The sequence below is a fragment of the Empidonax traillii genome, unplaced genomic scaffold (assembly GCF_003031625.1).
Source record: "Empidonax traillii isolate 1590-97213 ecotype Southwest subspecies unplaced genomic scaffold, ASM303162v1 scaffold432:size744455, whole genome shotgun sequence".
NCBI lineage: Eukaryota > Metazoa > Chordata > Aves > Passeriformes > Tyrannidae > Empidonax > Empidonax traillii.
Window position 1 is genome coordinate 290676 of NW_020955625.1, and position 21017 is coordinate 311692.

At 47.5% G+C, this 21017-nt stretch overlaps 1 protein-coding gene across 1 annotated transcript in view; it reads left to right on the forward strand.

Annotated features, from left to right (window-relative positions):
* Nucleotides 1-21017, forward strand: part of KCTD15 (potassium channel tetramerization domain containing 15) — a 38625-nt gene that overhangs the window by 9838 nt on the left and 7770 nt on the right. The window contains exon 3 of the mRNA XM_027894519.1: nt 13221-13365. Within this exon, the coding sequence (XP_027750320.1) occupies nt 13221-13365 (145 nt within the window). The remainder of the gene's footprint in view (nt 1-13220; nt 13366-21017) is intronic.

The following is a 21017-nucleotide window of genomic DNA, read 5'->3' on the forward strand; positions in this document are numbered from 1 at the left end:
TACCTTCTGAGCTTTAGGAGCATATCTTGAGAAAGCACCCCCATGGGATGCTGTGGATGTGAACTGTCTCCTCCTTTTATGTGCTGTGAGTGGACACCCTTTCCTGCTGAGGAGTATGGTGTAAAGTATTGTAAAGATGCTGCACTGTGAAGTTCAGCATCTTTACACTTAAAGAGAAGGGGAATCTCCTTTATTGATTGCTTCTTCCTGCGTTGTGCACGCAGCTCCCTCGTGGCATGGAGAGGAGTTACGTAAAAGAGGCGGATTTGGTAGCTCTGTGCTGGAAATCGTGTCCTGAGGTCACAGCAAACCATGCCCATGGAGCACACGAGGTGTTACCCCTTCATATTTGATCTTTCAACACGTGTCACTGGTGTTTGTCTTTTGATTTATAAACTCCTGATTTATAGAGACCCTGCAATGGCAAGTAGGGGCAAATATCCCCCTGGTCTGCTTAGGGGGATGTTTCATGAACTACTTAGGAAGTTTATAAAACAGACTCCCTGGATTATGAAGCAAGGGGGTATCTGTTTTGTAAGGAACATGTTATGAAATGAATTTGTCTCTAGGCCTAACTTAATTATTTTAATGATCCCACTGGTGGTTGTCGTAGGTGTCGTTCTGTGTGTATATTGTGACCTACATGCTTGTGATCATTTATGAAATCTAAAGATTTAAAAATACATTGGACCTTATTAATTCATTGCCTCCTTTCCCTGAAATAAATGGAGGTGGTTTGGATATTGGTACGTTGGGCCAAATCTCTCTTCTGGTGAAGTCAATGAGAGTTTTACTGTAAGCTTAAATGGAAATATAATAAGCTCTGTTCTTTTAGAAAACAGGCCTAATAGTAAACCTGGCCAAAATAATCCTTATTGTGAGCCTGTTGTCCTCTGTGGAGTTAAACCAGGGATGAGCACTGATGTGATGGGTGGGGAGGAGTTACAAGAACCTGGGCACTGCAGTAAGATGCCTCTGCTGAGTGTCCACAGTGCTTGTCTCACAAACATGTGAAGGTGTAAAACCAACAGTCAGATGAAGACAAAGTGCTGTGCCCTTACCTTTCCTGGCCAGACTGCCTTCCCAAAGAGGTGACTCTGCTGGTTTTCAAGGAGTTGGTCCGAATTTGTACGACTGAAATCAGAATTCGTCTATTCATGGGTTAATGAAATCTTTAAGAACAAAGTGCATATTTAAATAGAAGAAATATGCAGGCATGCAAACACAGGATTCATATGTGAAAGCATAAGGGAAGCAAGATCTCTGGAGCACAGAGGAACGAGCTGGGGTGGAGGATGCCAGGCTGGAGCTGACTCAGGCCATGCCCTGTGCTGTGATAGCCCCGTGGACTTTGCCACGTTTTTGTTATGTGAAATGTAGTGAGTTGATGAGCATACCTGGGCCTTGCAGTACATCAGCTTATTCCCTCGTGCTCTACTGACAGGAGATCTGGTGACTGGAATGGGTAAGTATTGCCAGTCACTCTCATCCCTGGTATAACTCCATTGGTACAGAATTACACCAGGCTGGTGCCTTTTCTAACCCAAACTGATAGCTGGGAGAAGCTGCAGAGCTGGAATCCAGCTCCAGAGTTATAAACTGGTATCTCTGTCCACCAAACTGCCCACTCCTTCACCTCAGCTGCTGTGATTGGCATCTTTTGATGCTTAAAAATGAAATGACACCTGTAAAATTTTTAGAGGGGTTTGTTTTTACCTGAGTTGCTCTCACTTCGAATTCTGCCAGGCAGGACAGCTGTGAGCTTCACAAGTGTGCATGACTGTATTCCTTCCTGGTGCAGTGGCTGTGACAACTGTCAGAGCTGGGCACCAGGACAGAGGGGCAGAGCAGAGATACTCAGTGTTCACCTGTACTGTGTTCAATTAACTCTGCAGCAGAATGGTTTGTGTTCAAAGGCTAAAATTGCTGCTTTTTTATCTGCTGAGGACCACATAAAGCACAGCCTGAGAGGAGTGCTGCTCGAGGAGGCTGGGAGGCTCTCACACAGCATTCACACCGTGTCTCTCGGTCAGACTCAGAAGGGAGCAGTTGGCAAGCACTGGAGACTGAGATTTGCACCATAAAGCTGAAACGCTGAAGGAATCCCAGTCCAAAGGGCTGGCTCCTGCTCCGCCCCTCTCCTAATGGAGTGCAGATGCTCCCAGTGCTGCAGGTAATCCGTTTAGATCTGGTAGATGCTTTTGCAGCAGCAAATCTCTCTCTTGAGAAAGTGGACAATGAAAACCGGGGACTCTTGGGTGTCGCACTGTGTTAGGCCAGCAGTTTGTACCTGTGTGATTTACACCAAGGGCTGCAGCTCTGGCATTTGGGGAAGGTGGTGTTCCTTTGTGCAGAGCGCTGCCTAAACTCTGCCCTTTTAAAACTCAGGGACAGAGCCATGGCCAAATCTGACTGGTGGAACTCCAAGGAACCAGTACAGGACAGTAGAGAAACTGGGTCCTCTGCTCATGCCGGGGTTGTCTGGGAGGGAACAAGGGCCAGTAGCACATAACACTGCTGTTGAATGAGGAAAAAAATTCAGTAACCTCTTCTTAGTCTTATAGAGGGGGAAAGATAAAGCTTGGAGTTGTAACTAGTTTCAAACATACTTCCTCTTCTTTTCACATCCAGTTGTATTCTGTTCTCAGGGTTTAAAGCAGGGGCCTGTTTCTGCTTTCAATTAAATCAGAGGATGTTTTGGCCTTGACTTCACTGGGCCCAGAATCAAACCTAAGACCATAGTATTGTATTTAAGAATGAATCTCTCGCAGTCACATAAAAAGCCAGGTTCAGCTTTCAGTAGCTCATCAGAATTCAGCAGTTAACAGTTTGCTTATTGTTTTCAAGTTTTTGCTGTCCTTAATTGTGCAGGGCAGGTATCACCTGAGCAGCAGGTGTATTGCTGTCTCCTTCCCAGGTATGGGTTCCCTCTCTCTAGACCTTAGACAGGGGCTCCTCCTTCTCTTGGGAACTTGGCCATGGAGGTTGGCTCTTCCCAGCGCACAAGTTGGTGGGTGATGTCCTGTCTGTCCCTTCTCTCTGGCTGCAGTAACGAAAAACCTGCTGGGAATTCCTCTTTGCCTCTGCCTTTCATCTCCCAGCGGCTCAGGCTAACCAGCAAAAACTGTTCCACAAATCTTCCTCCTTGCTGTGGCTCTGGGGGCTTTGGTGGTTGTTTTCCCTTCGAAATAGCTTTTTAACAAGTCATTCTTGATGTTGTTCCTCAGTCTCTTGAAGTGAAGAGCCAAAAAAAAATATGTTGGGTACAGCTTAATCAAATGTAAGAATAAACAGGAGGATAAACATTATCCATACATCATTTGAAGCCTGATAATGAAAATATGGAGAGAGAAGTGGACATAACTTCCCAGTCACATACATGCTTGTAGAGAAATCAGACCAGTTACAGTGTGCCTGGAACTCCAGGTTAGGTGTCTTTGCACCAGAGTGAGGGGTGGTGTGAGCTGTGCTGGTGGTGTACAGCAGTAAAATGCAGCAGTCTTACACTGACTGAGCAAAACTGGTGGTTTACTCACCAGAGGACTGGCTGCAGGAAAAGCAAAGAGAGCAAGGATGTAAGACAGGCTGTGTTCTCTCCATGTTGTTCTCAGCAACAGAAGAGCTGTAGCAGTTTAGCTAATCAGTGTCCCAGGCCAATGCCCAAGCAGCATGGGCAGCTTCTTTTAAGCAAAAAGCTAATTTATCACTACCCAGAGAGGCTGGTGTGGTTCCTGTTCACAGCAGTGGGGAGTGTCCTGGTGCAGTGGAGGCCAGTGTGGGCACCAAGGGTCACCTGGTGTTCCTGCTCAGCCCAGAGGGTGCAGAGCCCCAGGCAGCCTGTGCCTGGGAAATTCCCCCTGTGATTCTGGAAATAAGGAAAAAAATAATAGGAGAAAGCTGCTCAAGTTTTGTATGTCTGGGGTCAGAAGTAAAGGGCTGTGGCTCAAGCAGATTAAAGGTTCCAGCTGTTAATGTGAGCGCTGTGAACCAAGGGGAATGTGTTACCTGCCACCATTTAGGCTTTAGAGAAGGTTGTGCAGCTCTTGAATCTCCATCCCTCCTTCTCCTGCTCTGTGCTGAACCATCCTGGTTTCACAGCACCCACACATGCAAAAGATGTGGAGGGCCAGACTTACACCCTGAGAGGGAAACGAGTTCCATCTGAAATGTTCCTTCCTTCCCCGAGTCCCAGTGGGAGTTTCGCTCTTGACTTCATCGAGCGAGGATTTAGCCCATTTATATTATAATATAACCAGTGTCTGCATGTTTTCAGCCTCCCAGCATGCCCAGTTGTAAAGGGGCGATGGCAATGGAGGCAATGTCCAGATTTAGTCTGATTTTAAAATCTTCATGAAAATACTGAGTTACCTTCCCCTTGATGTTACAGAAAGCGAGTGAGCAGCAAAAGAGCTGGCATTTGGGGCAGCCCTGCTCTCATCAGGGCTCTTGTAGCACCATGATTTAGGGGAAAGGGATGGTTAAAGGAATAGCAAGAAAAGACTTGTATAGGCAGGAATGTTTTGTTTGAATTGTGCATCTTCTCATGTATTAACAACTTAATTCTCTTGAGTGCCCACAACTCCCACAGAGTTTGAACTGAAATGCAGTTCTTGCAGGATTGGGACCTTTGGAAAACTAGGGAACACTTGGGAAACTAAGAAGCTAGTTTAGGATTTTGGTTTAAATTAAACAATTTTTGTTCTGAGTTAATTTTCATGGCCCAAATGTAGTGTAAATTCTGTGCTGAGAAAACATGAGAGGCCCAGAACCCTCACAGGGCTCAAATCAGAGCAGTAGGAACAATGGCATAATAGAAACAGGATACAATTTAAATTTGTATTAATGTTTTTAATCTTCACCAACTATTTAGGCAAAAGTTCAGTTAGAATGAAGTAAAAAGCAGAAGAAGAGCAAAAGTAACGTGAAATTTATACTGGAAAAAAAAAAACAAACCAGTAGTACTGGAAGTCCAGCTAACATGCTGCTTTAACTTCAAATGGTAAGTCCACAAAATAAAACAAAGAGAGGACTTCCCAAATAGGTGGCTATTACCTACTTCTGTGCAGTTACCTGGACCTTGGCATATTTCACTGAAAGAATAATATTCAGCTCCTGCTGTTCGAGTACATTGTAATATAATTTGTTTACTTTTATTAAGTCAGGCAGACTCAGCTCTGCTCACTCTCCCCTTTCAAGGAGCAGGGGTGGCAGAACTGGCCTGTCTGCACCTACAGTAGGAGCAGCTCAGTCAGGCCAGCTGATTGAAATTGTCCAGTTAAGCATCAAAAATCACGGGAGGCTGTTTGTCAGTGTCCCTGGTGCAGTGGATGAACAAGCCACATCAGTGGCAGGGAGGGAACTTGTAATGGAGAAGTGGAAATTGCACCTTGTTAAGCACAGCAAATGCATTGCATGACTGAGGAGTTAAGTAGGTGTTGTGGGATGCTGATGTGTGCAGTGGAAGGAGAGCTGTTCTGTGTGGATGTGTCTGCTGTCCCTACCTGTGGATGTGGTTATATGCCAAGCACAGTGAAAGGATTTGTAATACAGCAATTAACATATTAGGAACTGTTTGTTTAGTGAAGTATTTTTATAGCTGTTAAAATAACACACTAAAATAGGTAAACACTTGAATAAGGCAAGATGGAATCATTGGCCCAATAAAGGGCTGGATCTGCTGGATCCTCGTGGTTAAACAGCTCTTTGCTCCTGTTGACTGCCCAAGTGGCAGAAACAGGTCCCCAGGGAGAAACACACTGCTGATGAATTTGGGATGAGTGACCAGTGCTAGATGGGCTTAATCCCACAATCCCAATAGGTGAAGGGTTTAGGGTTAATACCCTTGTAAACCCGGTGGGAATGCAAAACCTGGAAAGAGAAGTTTGTGGGAGCCTCAATTCCCTTAGTAGGTGGTCTGCTCATTGTAATTGTTTGACCACTCCTCCTCCTCCTTCCTGGTGGGATGTTTGGCTGAACAGATGCAGGGCCAGAGTGGCTCTTGACTACCAGGAGAATTTTTTGTGCAGGAAAAGACACAGGCTTCTCTGCCTGGCATTAGTGTTTCCACTTCCTTGTCTTACCTGCTAATATATGCCTAGGTGATAATGCTTCTACAAATTAAAAAATAACTGTAATGTATCCAAATAGGAATACACATATATTTCCAGGAAATTATGTATCAAATGTATCATCTGTCAAAGTGTCTTAAGTGTGGAGATAGGCTGTTAACAACAGGCATCTCTCATCCTTTCCATGAATGCTTTGTGGTATTTCAGAAATAATAGGTAGTTTCCACTTCAGTGGATTTTATTACCTGTTGCTTCAGTGGGCTTTAATTGATAGTAACAGAGAACAGAAAACACAATTGTCCATGCCTTTATTTTAACTACAAAATCCATTACATACCTAATTTTGCTTTTTAGTGATGTTACGAAGAGAAGAAAATAAATCCTTCCAGAACTTCCTGAGAATGATTCTGCATGGTAGATTATCATGTTCTTTATGGATTATTGACTTTTAAAAATACATGTGTTGATACTATATGGACTATCTCTGATCTGTTAGAAAAACAGATATTCTAGCCTGAACAGCAAAATATGAAGTATTAAATCTAGATAATAGATCCTGCAGTTCCTTCAGGTGCTTAATAGTTAATGAGTGTAATATCCTCAGAAAGCACAGCAGAGTGAGCATATGGCTCAAAAAACTCCTATGGCATTCCAGGATCTGCACTTGAAGGCAGGAATAGGAGGTTATAGGAATTGGAGATGGATGGACATGTTATCAGTGAGTTACCTCCTCTGCCCTTCTGCTGATGCTCTTGTTAAAAATGGAGAGGGCCATTTGGGGGTCACAGGCTTTAGTGTCTCTGGTTCTCACAGGGCAGTTTTGTGTGTGAGCATCTGTGGTGCTTCACTGGTGCCATGAGGATTGACAGCCCTGTACTGGGCCTGGCAGTGCCTGCAGGACTCGGGTGCCTGAGGCTGCCCAGGTGCTCTGGTTAAGGAGGAGCTGGTGGTCAGGTTGAGCACGGGCAGAGCAGTGCCCTGCCCCACACTGCAGGCTGGACACCTGCACTCCTCCTGGGACTGGAGGCCACTACCTGATCTGGGCTTACTTCTGCCAGAAACCCCTTTTGGGGCACCCCTCCGTGCCTTCAGGCACACGTGGCTGCTTGGATTTCTTAGTTTGCAGAGCAGCAGTTTACGCCCTCAGTTTAAGACTCAGACACGTGCACAATTTTCCCCATCAGTGCACAGATAAAAGATTTAAAAGACGCTTAGAACAAAATTCTCTCCAGCCCAAACACCCTCCAAGCCAGCCATACTCCTGAAGCAATCTGAGGTGATCAAGATGTTGTCTTTGATTAAAGTGGGAACCGTGGCAGAGCTGTGAGGGTGAAGCCTCTCAGGGTTTGTGCAGTGCAGGGCAGCCGGGTCGTGAGGACCCCCACAGCAGCCATGCCTCCCCTGTGCTCGCTTCCCTCCGCTGGAGAAGGGCTTCAGATTGCTGCTCAGGTGGCAGGGTGGGAGGCTGTGGTATAACCATACAACAGAGATTTCCTTATGGACTGTCACACTGATTATAGCTGAAGTTTTAAACTGAGGCAGATCAGAAAACCCGGTGCAGCCAGATGCAACCTTTAGCCACGTTCCTCGCTGTGCAGGGTGGGAGGGAGCAGAGACAATGCTTCAACACCTCTCTCTCATCACTCCTGGCAGGCCAGAAGGCAGAAGACACCCATTTGCTGGGTTACCTCTGTTCTCTGGCCAGCCCTGCCTGCTTTTCAGGCAGGCTGAGCGTTTTACTGTATCTCCCTGGGGAAAGCAGCTGCAGGTGCTCTCCCCGTTATGGTTTGCTTTGCTCAGAACTCGTGCACAAACCCAGTCAGGTTTATAGAAATAATGGAAATAGGAAAAACACTGCTGGGAAAGGTCTGGCAGCACTGTCCACTGCCCACCCAGCCTGTGCTGCTGTGGGTGGGATGTGGCAGTGCCAGCAGAGAGCTGGCTGCTGGCACACCGGTGATGGGAAGGGCACAGCCACTTCAGAGGCTTCCACTGTTCTTTCCCAGCAGTTACTTCCCTGTGATGGGACAAGCAGCAGACTTCTGACAGACACAGCTATGCAACCAGCAGTGCCAGACTCACTGTAAGGCCTCTCAAGCACCTCTGCTCCAATTCATGACATTTTTTCTCTTCCAGGCAGATAACAGTATCTATCTTACCCACCTTGAGCAAATATTTAAGAGATAAGCAGCACATTTCATGCTCAGCAGCGATGACTGGACTCTACTCGCACACCTGGGAGCTTTGTTAATGTGTCCTGTGGGGCAGTTTCAGGTCATGCTCTGTGTCCTGGCTCTAAACAACCCTCTTCTTCCTCTCTGTGGGCATTTCCCACGACCATCACCTCCTGCTCCAGCTGCACAGCCAGGCCCAGCAGCCAAGGCCAGCTGAGTGAGGCACAGGCAGAGCTGCAGAGCTCACGCTGTGTGTTTGTGTTGGGGAGCAGGAGGGCACACAGAGGAGGCAGGGACAGCACAGGGCACCGAGGGCAGCACACAGCCACACTCTTGCAGGATCCACAGACAGGCATTTCTCTCCCCTTCTCCTCCCATAAAATGAGGAGACATGTTTTAATGACAGTTTGCTGAAATGTTCACTCCCTGCTGATTTGACATTGGGCAGAAAAAGTGTCTACAAAATCAATTTTTAATAAATGTAAACAACTAAATTATGAATGACAAAAATATCACTGAACAGTTAAATATTAATCACGTAATTACTTAAATTAATACTTTTAGTGCAATATTGTGATAGAGAGCTCTACTTCCATGGTGTTGCTGTGCTGGCTGGGCCGGTGTTTGGGGGAGGACAGGACCACAGTGTCCCCCCCAGCAGAGGGACTTGGGGACAGAGCAGTCTCATGGTGCTTGCCACAGCCCCAGTTACTGGTTGTCCCACAACACTGGGTGCTCCCCTTAAGACTTCTGGAACCAGATTTATTGAGAAAGAACTTCTGTTTTCTGTTCAAAATCAAGCTGTCAAGAAAATGGCATAAACTGGCCCCAAACCAGAAAGTAACACCCTCCACCCCAAAAACTCTCCTGTCCCAAAGTGCCATTAAACTCCCCGACCGTGGTGTGTGACGTGCAGAGCCATAGCTGTGCTCAGGGACAGTGTTGGGAAGACCAGGGGTGCTCCAGACAGAGCAGTGGGTGCCAAAAGCCATGGCTGCTCCTGAGATAGAGTTGGGAGAGTTTAAGAAAGAGATGGTTACTGCCCTGGGGGCCCCCTCTGTGCTCCCACCTCGACAGGTGCTGCAGGGAGCTTGTGGGGTGGAAAATTGGTCAGCAGGATTATGGGGGGTGGGCAGCAGCAACCGTCTGTAGGTACTTGCAGGCAGCACTCAGCTTCTTTCTCTGCCCAGGAAACTAAGAAAAGAATTTACTGGCACTCTTGTCCTTGTGGGTTGGCTGGCTGTGTTGTTTGTTTTTAATCTAATAAAAGGAGATCTTAATATCATAGTAAAATCGGTACAAAGCTAGAAACTCACCCCTCGGCGTTTTGGCGAAACATTATTGAAAATGGAAAAGCCTTTAGCAGAAACAACAGAAGCACAAAGAAACAGTAGAAATAGGATCAACAGGTTGTGTTCTGGATGTTGGGAGAAGTAGGGAAGTGCATGCAGCCAGGGCTCGAGGTGCCAGGGAGACCAGCTGGGCTGGGGGCTGGACACCAGCCCCACTGGGTCTGGCTGTGGGGAAATGATGCAGGTGGGACCCTTGGAGGGTCAGGGTGGGCAGCATTGCAGAGCAGAGCACTGCCAGTGTCCAGGCAGCTGGGAAGAGCACAGTGCCAGCAGGGCAGGAGCAACTGGGGAGGAGGAACAGGGGGCTGGGAAGATCTGTGCCCGGGGCAGATGGTGTGAGCATAGCAGGACCCAGCCAGGGAGGTGGAGGCAATGGAAAGGCACATTTACCATCCTTAGGCTTCCAGCTGCTAGAATTGATCCTGGCTCGGTCTGCTCCCTGTATGGAAGTTAAGCATTGTGCACAAATTTTAAGGGTGTTTCTAAACTAGAAAGTGAAGCATCTCTTGCAAAAAGGTAGGAATGCTGAAGAAGTCTTCATTGCTCAGACTCACCCTTTGCTGTGGGATCCAAGTGCAGCTCTATTCTTGTCTTTTTTCTGTTTTCTATTCTTGTTTTCCTGTGCCTCCCACCTCTTCACAAGCATCATTGGAAGTACTATTCCTGTGTGCCATAAGGAAGTGCCTCCTGAGAATGCCATTACCTCATTTGTCCACCAGTACAGTACTGGTCACCATGACAGCTCATAAAAACAACCATTTTTGGGATGACTTGTGCCCAATCTGAGCTGTAGCCAGTCCCCACGACTTTAACTCATGGCACCAGCCAGCCTAGTACCTTATTTCTGATCATCAACAAGTTTGGACAGTGCAAAGCCATTCCTGTTCCCTGCACTTGCTGGCTGTCTGATGGCCTGGGTGGATTCTGCCTCCATGATTCTGTGTGCCAGCCTTTCATTCTGGCCACCACAGACCATCCACAGAGCGCTCTGGGTCCCCGTGGGGCTTGTGGAGCTGCTCCAGGTCACCATGCTCTTTTCCACAGCGTCACACACGATGAGTAACCCTGTCAAGCCAGCTCTCCACTTGAAGCTGCCATTTGAGTTCACTTGGGGCTCCCACAGCGTTGCATTTTCCCATTGACTTTTCCAGGTATGGTTTGTACTGGTGAGAAGGGAGAAGCAGGAGTGCTTTCCACATGCAGCATTACAACGTGCTGCAGCGGAGTTGGTTCTTGGAACATAGCAGCCCCCTAAAAGGTCAAATAAATCCTTAAACTATTCATCACTCTGTTTTTGGGGTGGCAGTTAAGTCTTTCAACACTCTGCGAGTTTCTTTCCCCAGCAGTAATTTCGCTGGTGAAGAAATACAGCTCAGGGCACTCCACAAAGGCCTCAAAATTCATGTTTTGTTTTCATTACCAAAAAAATGCTTCACTACATTAAAGAGTGGCCCATTAAAACTTTTTACCCTGTCTCCTCTGCTCCCTGTCGTTGTTGGCAAACCCTCCCCCACGCGCGTGCAGAGCCCAGCAGCAGATTCTGCAGATTCACAGAGAGGGGGGACCAGGGTTCAGCCACAGCCCAGCTGGTTTAGGTGTAAGACCTCAAAACTTTCAATGGCCAGGCAGATTTACTCCGTAAATGTGTGTACTGAACCTTAAGCTAGCAGTGCTTCCTCTGCTTTCAGTCTGTCCCAGCACAGCACACTGGCTCATGTGCGTGCCCAAGGAAATGCATTAACTGTCTGCTTCCTGGAAGAAAATTGTACAAAGCAATGGCTTTGACTGTCTCAGGCAAATGGCCCTAAAACAACAATGAAAAAGAAAACAATGACTTACTAGTCTTACCGAACTTTAGGATTATATGAATTAAATGTTGCCACGTGAACTGGACGGTGTTCTCTGATACCATAGAAACGCTGGAGGTTGGAGAAAACAGTAAACCTGTTATAATTAGGTTTTAGGGGAGCATTTGGTTACTCTCACATGTAATTCAGAGTAGCTGAACGCTGATACAGTCATGAGAGAAGGCAGTGAAACCTGGAGACTGTGCTTAAGATGGCAGAAAGTTTTTGAGCAAAATTCATTGGGAACTTTCTAAGTCCTGTTTTGTTTAATATTTCCACAGTTTATTTGGCACATAAATGGCACATTAATTAAATTTGCAAGTATATTAGGAAGTTAGAAGATCAGAGCGAGGTGCAGCTGTGGAGAGCACATCTCCCCATGCTGCATGAACCAGGACCCAAACTAAGTGATGCAGGGCACAGCCAGAAGCACCAGCACTGCAGAGGATGGTGGGGAATCAAACCTGCCCCTTCCCGTTGCTGGGATGGGCACTGGAGTCACTTCCATCTGCTCCCCACCCTGCTGGGCCGGAAAGCTCGAGGCGGGGTGGTGATGCTGGAAGGAGGGAGCAGCGAGGCTGTGGCTGCAGCATTCATCAGCAGTGCTGGGCACTGCCTTTGGCAGGGTTTGATAAACTTGCTTTCCAGGGCAGGAGAAAGCCGTGCCCTGGTCTCAGCGAGGGATGTGGGGGGATTTCATGGCCGATTTGAAGGGGCAGCTCGATGGAGAAATCCAGGCGGCTGCGGGATGGTCTCTCTGGAAAATGGAGGAGTCCTCACTGGCAGGATTATTTAAGACTCGACTTTGAAAGACGAGACACTCTGCAGTTGGGAACAATGCTGCACTGTCAGAGAGATGGACTCAATTACTTAATAGGTCTTTGCTGTCTGTCTCCTGCGATTTCCCTTTCAAGAACATATATTCAGCTGGGTTATTTCTCATGGGAAGACAAAGCGTTGTGAGAGAAGCCAGGCATTTGGAGGGGAGCGGCGGGAGGAGCGGCAGCCAGGCAGATGCCTGGTTTACTCTCTGTGGAGCACTCTCCTCAGGACGTGGAAAAAGCTGGAGTGATGTAGCTAGTGTGGTCCTTTGGTCCTGTAACCAGCTGATCCCTCCGCCTCACGTGTCTTGCCTCACAAAAGATTTGCCAGTTTGCTCTCCTGCTGCCAGGCTCTGATCCCCAGGGCTGCTGCTGGTGGTGGCACTGTGTTCCCACAGGCAGCGCTGCACAGGCTGTTGGTTTCTGTTTTGTCAGAACATCCCGTGTTGGATGGACACTGACAGGTCCACACAGCTCATCTCAGCCTCCCCCCCAGCACGGGAGAGCTCTCGTGGCGCTGGATCCAATGGCAGCCAAGCTGGAGGAAAAGCTCATCTCCAAGTAACCACTTGGTGCTCCGCTGGGACGTGGTGAACAGGGATGTGTAATGGGGCTGGCGATTACTGTTCTTACCGAAATCACTCTGCCAGCCACGGGGGGAGCATTTCGTGGGCACTTTCCTCGCTGGGGTCACGGGCCCCGTTGGCAGCCCTGACTGAGGGCAGCAGAGCTGGGTGCCAGGGCAGCTGCAGGCTCTGGTGCTGGTGTGTCTGTGTGGGGGCACACACATGCCCAGGGCATCCATCCCTGTGCACTTGCTCGTCACCAGATTAAGGTACTGCCTTACCTTATGCACACTGAGTTGGTGCACCTAAATTGGCTGGATGTTCTTAAGCCCTGGGGCTGTAATGAGATTTTGTCTCTTTTGCCCATTTCTTTTTCTCTTCTTTTTTTTCAGAATAAGTCGTCTGTTTAATGGCACCGAGCCTATTGTCTTGGACAGTTTAAAACAACACTATTTCATTGATCGAGATGGAGAAATTTTCAGATATATATTAAGCTTCCTAAGGACATCTAAGCTACTGCTCCCAGATGACTTTAAGGTAAGGAAAGCTATAATCTGCAATCTGTTTTTTCCTCCCATTCTGTCGTTTGTTTCGGTGTGGGTTGGTTTGTGGCCTTGACCTAAACACACTTAAGTAAATGTTGCTGTTTATTTGTTAGGATTTTTAGTACTTGTGTATTACACCAGGGATGCTGTTATTTAATAAATGGACCGGTGGTTGTCATGGATACCATAAAAAGTTAAACGATGAAGCTTATGGCTAAATCAGTTTTTCTAAACTAATTGTATTTTCTCACATTTTTAGCTTAGTTATCAGAGTATAACAACAATTAAGAAACAACATCAGCAATAGCACTTACCAGGGTTTAATGCTCTGAAACTGAAAGAAATGCTTTAAATTTGATACTTAGAGGACTTGAACTGTATAAATCTTTTTCTTGTTGGTATAAAAAGGAAACACCCTTAAACAAGCCCATAAGGATTTGTGTTAGATATAACCAATGCAGATACTTTGATTTCAGGAAGCAATCTGTTCACAGTTTGTGAATGTCAAAATATTCTTGGGAGACGGAATGGACTGAGGGTTTTTTAAGGAGCAGTGCATGTTTTCTATGAAATAGTGGCGCTGGTTGTTGCTTTGCAGGCCCTGATTGTTTAAAGGCTCTCCTCTTAGCCTTGTTTGTTTGGCTTCGCACTTACGAAACTTCCAACATTGTCACCCTTATGTATGAAAATTGGAAGACAAAAGTGTGCAAACTGTAGATGACAAGATTAAACAAAAGCACTTACTCCAGGATGAAATGATGAATAAAATGGGATGGCAGAAGGGGTTGTGCTCAGTTGGTGGAGCTGGAAAGGAAAGCTCCTGCGCTCTGCGACGCGATTTCACTTTGTTGTGTTGGGTGGGCAAGATCACTTGACTGGTTCTGACTGAGCCAGTCCAGAGTTGTGGTTTTGGTGGTGGCTGTAGCTTTGGAGTACTGCTGATCCTCGGGCTGCAACTGCTCCTCAGCCATTCTTGCCCGAGTTATGAGGATAATCGTGTTTGACCCCGTCGTGGCAGGGTCTGCAGTTGGTGCTGAGGGACGCGCTGTGTGGTGGGAGCACATCTCTCATCACGAGGCAGGAAGAAGGTTTGGCACTCGTGGGCAGTTCTGGAGCTCCAGCCCAGAAGGGCTGTCTGTCCTGAGCACTGAGGAGGGTCGGGGAGGCTGCCCTGGGGGTTGGGGTGCTGTGAGACAGGGTGAGAGCCAGAGCTCTGAGCAATGGGGGTGAGAGAGCTCTTCATGGAGAACTGAGAGGAAACCCCTGGGTAGCAGTGAAGCTGAAGACCAGACCAGTGCTGTGGGTTGTAAATGGATCAGGTAAAGGGGGGTGGGTGGAGAAGTGGGACAGGTGCCAGAGAGATGCTTTAGCAGCAGTGTTGTGGACAATCTAGTGGGGCAAGAAGGTGTGAGAAGAGAGGGTTAGAAGAGATGCAGTTCGAGCTGATCGTGGCCTCAGCCAGCATCCAGATTTCAGAGGTGCTCTGCAACAAAACCGGCAGGATTCGGCAAGAGCCTGGAGGGGAGAGTGCCAGTGGATGCCAAGGACTTGTCTGCACAGCGAGCCGCTGGCAGGGCTGGGAGAGACCCAGGAGAGCCAACGCTGTGCCCGGGCTCAGGCCGTTGTTCCAGACCATCTCTTTGCATAGGGTTAACTATTTTATTTAGTTCCTCCCTGGGAGAGCTTTAGAGCAAACCCCAGGCTAATGAGGGCTCAAGAACAAAGCAAAGCATTGCTAGGTAGGGAGTAACTAAATAAAAATGCATAGAAGAATGCGCTGTAAAGCTATATTAAAACTGCATTGTAAACGGATTTGACTTCACAGAAATCGTGTAATTTTACCAGCATGATTAAAGTGACAGAAGACAATAATCAAAGGCAGCAAATGGAATCACTCCGTGTTTCTAAATGCAAAACTCTATTTAAGGTATAAAACCTGACAGGTTTTCCAGTGAGACTTGCATTAAATGTTCTTTATGTCAAACAAAGCATTATCAAGTGTTTTGAATATTTATTAGTTTTTACCCCTTAATTTAATCAAGCAGTTTATTAGCCTCAAGGTTTAGCCAAGTTGCTTTTCAACTTGAATTGCTGCTCAGATGGTTATTTTGGAAAGTTTGGAATGTTAGTACCACACCAGCGTTATTGTGTTTGCTATTTCAGTGTTGTTTTCAGACTAAGTTAACACTGAAATGCAGAGAAAAGTGGGGTATGTGTTCTGAGGCTAGTGATTCTTTATTATCAAGTCTGAGTGGTGTGTTTACAGTGAATATTAATTACATTTCCAACTACTACTCAGACAGAACTTGAAAGTGTCTCCCAGGTCTTCCTGCTGCAAGCAGCTCTCTTATATTGTACAGTTTTCCTGGGTTTGGGGGATTTTAAGCCACATGAAGTATGTTGAGGAATTACTGTGAGTGGTTTGGCTGAGTTCTGCTCTGCTGCCGAGCGAGGTGATGGTGAGCAGCCCCCTACAGCTCCCTCCTCCTGCACTGTTCAGTGTCCTGTGCATGGGACCACAATGTCCTGGAGCAGAGCGGGGGGTCTGCACAGGAACTGCTCCTCCTCTGGTGCCCAGACATTCCCTGCCTTGATCTCCACCCTGCCATCAGAGGTGCTTCCCCAGGACGTTTTTGAGCAGCACATGTCTCCTCCACTTCATGCAAAACCAGGGCCCACTGTACCTGCTTGTTTGAGACTCACTCCCTGCTCAGAGGGCATCAAACAAAAATAGACACAGTTTGTAGTTACTCCATCTTAAAGAGGGGAGGAGCACAAATGCACAGGACATCTGAGTTTTATATGGATTACAGAGGTCACCAGAATGACAAGGCCACCGCTGGTTTATTAATACAGTGACAGAATTAGTGTGCTTTCATCTAATTTTAAGTCTTCTCAGACTGACCTTAGCAAGTGGTGCAGTTGTCATCACAGAAGTGAGCAACTTTCTCTCGTAGCCAGGAGTCAGATCTTCACAGCACTAAAAATACAAAAGAAACGTTGAGTCAGGGTGACAGTTTGTTGTTTCATGTAATAAAGAATAACAAGTGAAAAATAGGCAGAAAGAGCCATTTCAGCCTGTTCAGGAGTCAGTGTTAGGCACAAAAAAATACAAGATGTCTTTGGTACTGAGAGCAGCATCAGGTTCACGGGAGACACGGTGTCTGGGTTTCTGTTGGGTATCTCTGCCTGTAGTTGGCAGATCTGTACTGACCCACTGCACTGACATCAAAACAGCAGCACAACCAGCCTTGAGGTCACAGCCCCCAGCTCCTCCCCAGGAAGATGCCACCCTTGCCATAGGTGACTGCAGAATTTAGCTAATGTGGAATCCACCAGAAAAAAAGACTTTTCTATCCAACAGTAAGCAGAAAGTTATTTTGTGAAAGGCAGAAGGCTGCATCTTTGAAAGATCTGTTTTATCTTTCCCATGAGATCTGAGTGTTGGCCAGAAGCTGTGGATGGAGAAAGGCTGTGTGCATCCCACCTGCCTTGCTGCTCGCTCCTGCAGGTGACCTGGCAGAACTTCCCCACTAGTTCCTACAACAGCCACAAGAAGTTGAAGCTCATGGTAGCGATGAAGGCTTTTTGTGGTACTTTACAGAAAAATTAGAGGCTGTACTATCACCCCATTCAGTCTAGCCTGCTTGTGAACAGGGAATTAGTGGCAGTGGGAATCACCCTCGGAGTAAAGTGATTTTCCTCAGCTGAAGAGAAGCAGCTCCTTTAGCTCTCATAGACAGTGCTTGAGCCTGGGCTGTGCTGCCACAAGGTACACTGCTGTTAACAAGTTGGGAAGGTAGGGGAGTAATCCTTAGAAAAAATGGGAGAGGCATTAGTCCTGCAGGACAAGGAACTCCTGGATACTGCACAAGATCTGCTGTGGATGCTGCCTGCTGCTCAGCAGCACTGCACTGACACCAGGGCTGGAGCCTCTGTGAGACAGAGGGTGCAGCATCCCAGACCTGTGCCAGGCTGCTGTGAGGCTGAGTCTCAATGAACCCCTGAGCACTTTGCCACTGTAGCTACTCCTGTGCCTGGTTGAGGGAAATGTGCCTCTTTTGGATAGGTCCAGGAAGATTCATGTCTGCATCTGCCTCTGCATCTCTTAACTCATCAAACTAACAACATGGAAATGTTTTCATGCAGTTCCTGTGGCACCTTCCTGGCAAGGTCCCTTGTGGGTTGAACTCTTCTACTTCATATTTCATACTAAACTTCTGCAAATCATCAGGGTAGGATTTTATATCTACAGTGCAAGGGTAGACCTATCTATGTCAGTATTACCTGGGCATCCTGAGCATTCAGTGCAGATAGTCCAGAGCTGGGCATCGCTGTCACAGACACACAGCTCTCCAAACAGTGTATAAAATCCTGAAGGAAAAGACTGTGGGCTTGGCAGTGCATTGAGTGGCAGACCCTGCCCAAGCACAGGCTTTAGAGAGCTGGACCCCCATGCTGTGAGCCACTCACTCTTTCTTCCTGGTTTGGGGAAATGCTCTTCCCTCCCTGAAAGCACTGCCAGATTCCTTCGGGATGCCCCAGTCCCTGGGGGCAGACAGGCCACATGGCCCAGAAGAGGAGCAGAGCGGGTCAGGCTGTGCTGATGGTGCCCGGCTGTGCTGCAGGCAGCACGTGGGGTGGGGGTCACACAAGGTGTCCCTTCCCAGCACTGTCACTAGTGGACAGCAGTGAATTTCTCTTGCCTACAGAAGACCCTTTTTATTGCCTCTGCTTGTTACAGCACAACAAATTCCTTTTGTTGCCACTGCCTGGCAAGAGGTGCCCAGACTCCCCCTAAAGCTGAACATGCAGTTTGCCCCTTGGCACCAGCACACCTCAGTTCCCAGTGCCCATTACAGACCCTTCTTCCAGGTGTGGAATAGACATGGGAGGAGAGTCTTGTATTAGAAACTAACCCAAACACCTTGGCTTAACCCAGGCAGTTGTGACCAGGTCACTTTGTCCTACAGAGCATGTGATGCTCCAGCACAGCCCCGAATTCCACACAGCCACCTCAGGTGTGGCTGTGTCATTCTGGGAACAGTTCTGGAAGAGCTGTTTCTTTTGAAAGCAGGTTATCTTCTCACAAAATGAAATGAGAATATAAAATGTATCCTGTTTATTTCAGGGCAAATGAGGACTAGCAGGAGTCACTAAGGAGCTGCATTCCATGGGGTGGGCTAAGAGCTGGCTGTGGGGGAGGTCGGGGTGGTGTGATCCCGCTTTTGTTTGTTTTGTGGCAGTACTGTTTTGGCCCGGGGGTGCAGCCCGTCGAACTCCTGTGATTCAGGATACTGTCAGGCTAGTGCAAAGCCCACTGAAGGCAGCTGAAGCCTCTCGTGAATGTAATGGGCTTTGCATCCAGCCTCAGGAGCAGTGCTCTCTGCTTCCAGAAATGCAGGACTGGTTTTTCTATCACTATACCATCTCTTCTAGGTTTTACTGTGGAGTTTTCTTAGCACATACTCGCTTGATTGCCCTTACAAATAATACCTTATTTTATAGTGACCATGAACCCAGATATTCTAAAACGAGTTTTTCAGGACCTACTGAAAACAGTGGATGATTTTCCATTGCCTTCAGTAAGCACTGGGTGCTCCTCTTCCCTCTACAGCATTTCATTTTTCCTTAGCATTGCATGTTTTCCTTTGCTTGAAAAAGAGATCCATGGCACCAGCAGATGCCAGGTGAGCATTTGGTAGGGCACTGCACATGTCTCTGTAGTGAACACAGTTGGGTGGTGGGCTGTGTCCTGCATGAAGATTTCAAGAAATTTGGAACAGTTTGGTTTTTTTTAATTTAGGCCACCAACCCCTGTAGGTTTAAACTGATCCCCTGCTCAGTATCCAGGGAACTTCACTGGTCTACAGAGAAAAGCAGTAATGGTTCAGCAGAGGGTGCTGGATTTGGGGAAGGGTGAGAACACCTTCCATCAGGGGACGAGGCTTTGGGGCTGATGCTCTCTTACCTGAGAGCAGGTAGTGCAGCCAGTCTCCAGCTCTTTGCCTGGCCTGTTCCCAGCGCTGGTTGTTTGCAGCATGCCTTCTCTACGATTTCTTCTTTCATCTTCCTGTTGTTTTTCATCTTCAAGCTGCGTCCCGTGAGTGTGTTTGTTGCCCTCATTTCTTCCCACTTGCTCTTATCCCTCTTCCTCTCTGCTCTGGTCTTTTTTTCCCCTCCCTTAGCAGTGTGTGCATTGTCCCAGCCTTAACAGACATCAAAGAGATGTAAAGCATTGGATGTCCCTTTTGTAAGGCGATAACCTTGCCGCTGTCACTGTGAATATTCATACGTCTCCAGGCTGCAGGCAGCCCTGGGGTGAGGGAGCACCTCAGCTAACGGTGGTGGGTCTGTGGTGCCAAATTTGAACAGAGCTAACTGCTTTGGTTCAGTAATACCCTGCAGCAGCAGATTTTACAGGTTAATTCCAAACCACTATGAAGAGTCTCACCTTTTTGTGCTGCATGTTCACTTGATTCCCCCTCTTCCCTGAGTCCCCGGGCAGCAGCACGCCCGTTATTTTTCATGGAATTTGAGTGCCCATTTCTTGGTTATTCCTTGTCATACCATTCTTTCCAGTCCAAATGATTCCAATCATTTCACTCTTGTGATTTTTTTTTTGTTTGTTTCATTTCATTGGTGTAGAAGTGGCGTTTGTTCCAGGTGTTCCAGCATGCCCCACAAAAGGCAGGTAGTATCTTACCTGGGGTGTAGCATTTGCATCTTTGAAGAGGTGGAAGAGCCAGGAAAGCAAACAGCAGGTCTTTGCAGGGAGGAGCTGGTGCTGTGCTCTTGTTGTTCCACTTCCCCTCAGGAGGCTGAAGGAGGTGGTGGGGCCAGTGTAAGCAGAGTGCTCAGGGAGCTCAACAGGGGCGTCTCCTCTTTCTTCTCAGCTTGGCCGGGTGGGCACTGCCACCTCCTCGGGCTGGGGGTGCTGGCACCCGTGGCCTCCACCTACTCTCACACAGCTGAGGTGGAAAGATGTGTGAGAAATCTGCTGAAAGGATGTGCCTCTGATGAGGATGTGCAGCAGATACCTCAATCGCTGAACTGGGAACTGGATCAGATTGGGAATTTCAGTTGCCCAAAGCTGAAGTGAGGTGATGGACAAATGGCAGGGGAGAATAGCTTCTTTTGAGCTGCTGGAGTGCACAGCTGAGCTCCCAGCCAGCAGGATGGTCACTGCCTCCATACAATTTACCAGGCTCCAAAGTATGCTTTAAATACATGAATAGTCATGAAACGCAGGGAGCAGCTGAGCTGCTGTAGCTGAATTTCAGCCTCAGCAAAGACAGGTGAGAAGTGAAGCTGAACTGACATCTCCATCTCGTAACATGTGTGAGAGGCGACAGCGAAGCCTGAGATCTGTTGTAAGATCAGAAGTATCTGAGGCCAAGAGTGAAGATTAGGGCTTGGAACATCTTCTCTTACATCAGTAGGCTTTGTTTATTGCAACCAGCTATTTTGATTTCTTAATCCAAGACTAAAGCCTTCTGGCATTGAGCTTGTGGGATAATAAATGAAAGGATAACTCAGTGCAGTGGGAACTTCATGGTCAGCTCAAATAGATTCAACACTAACACCGTGTGGTTTTCTGTGTAGGTGTAAGATGAAGACAAAGTATGTGGATACCTGTTGCCT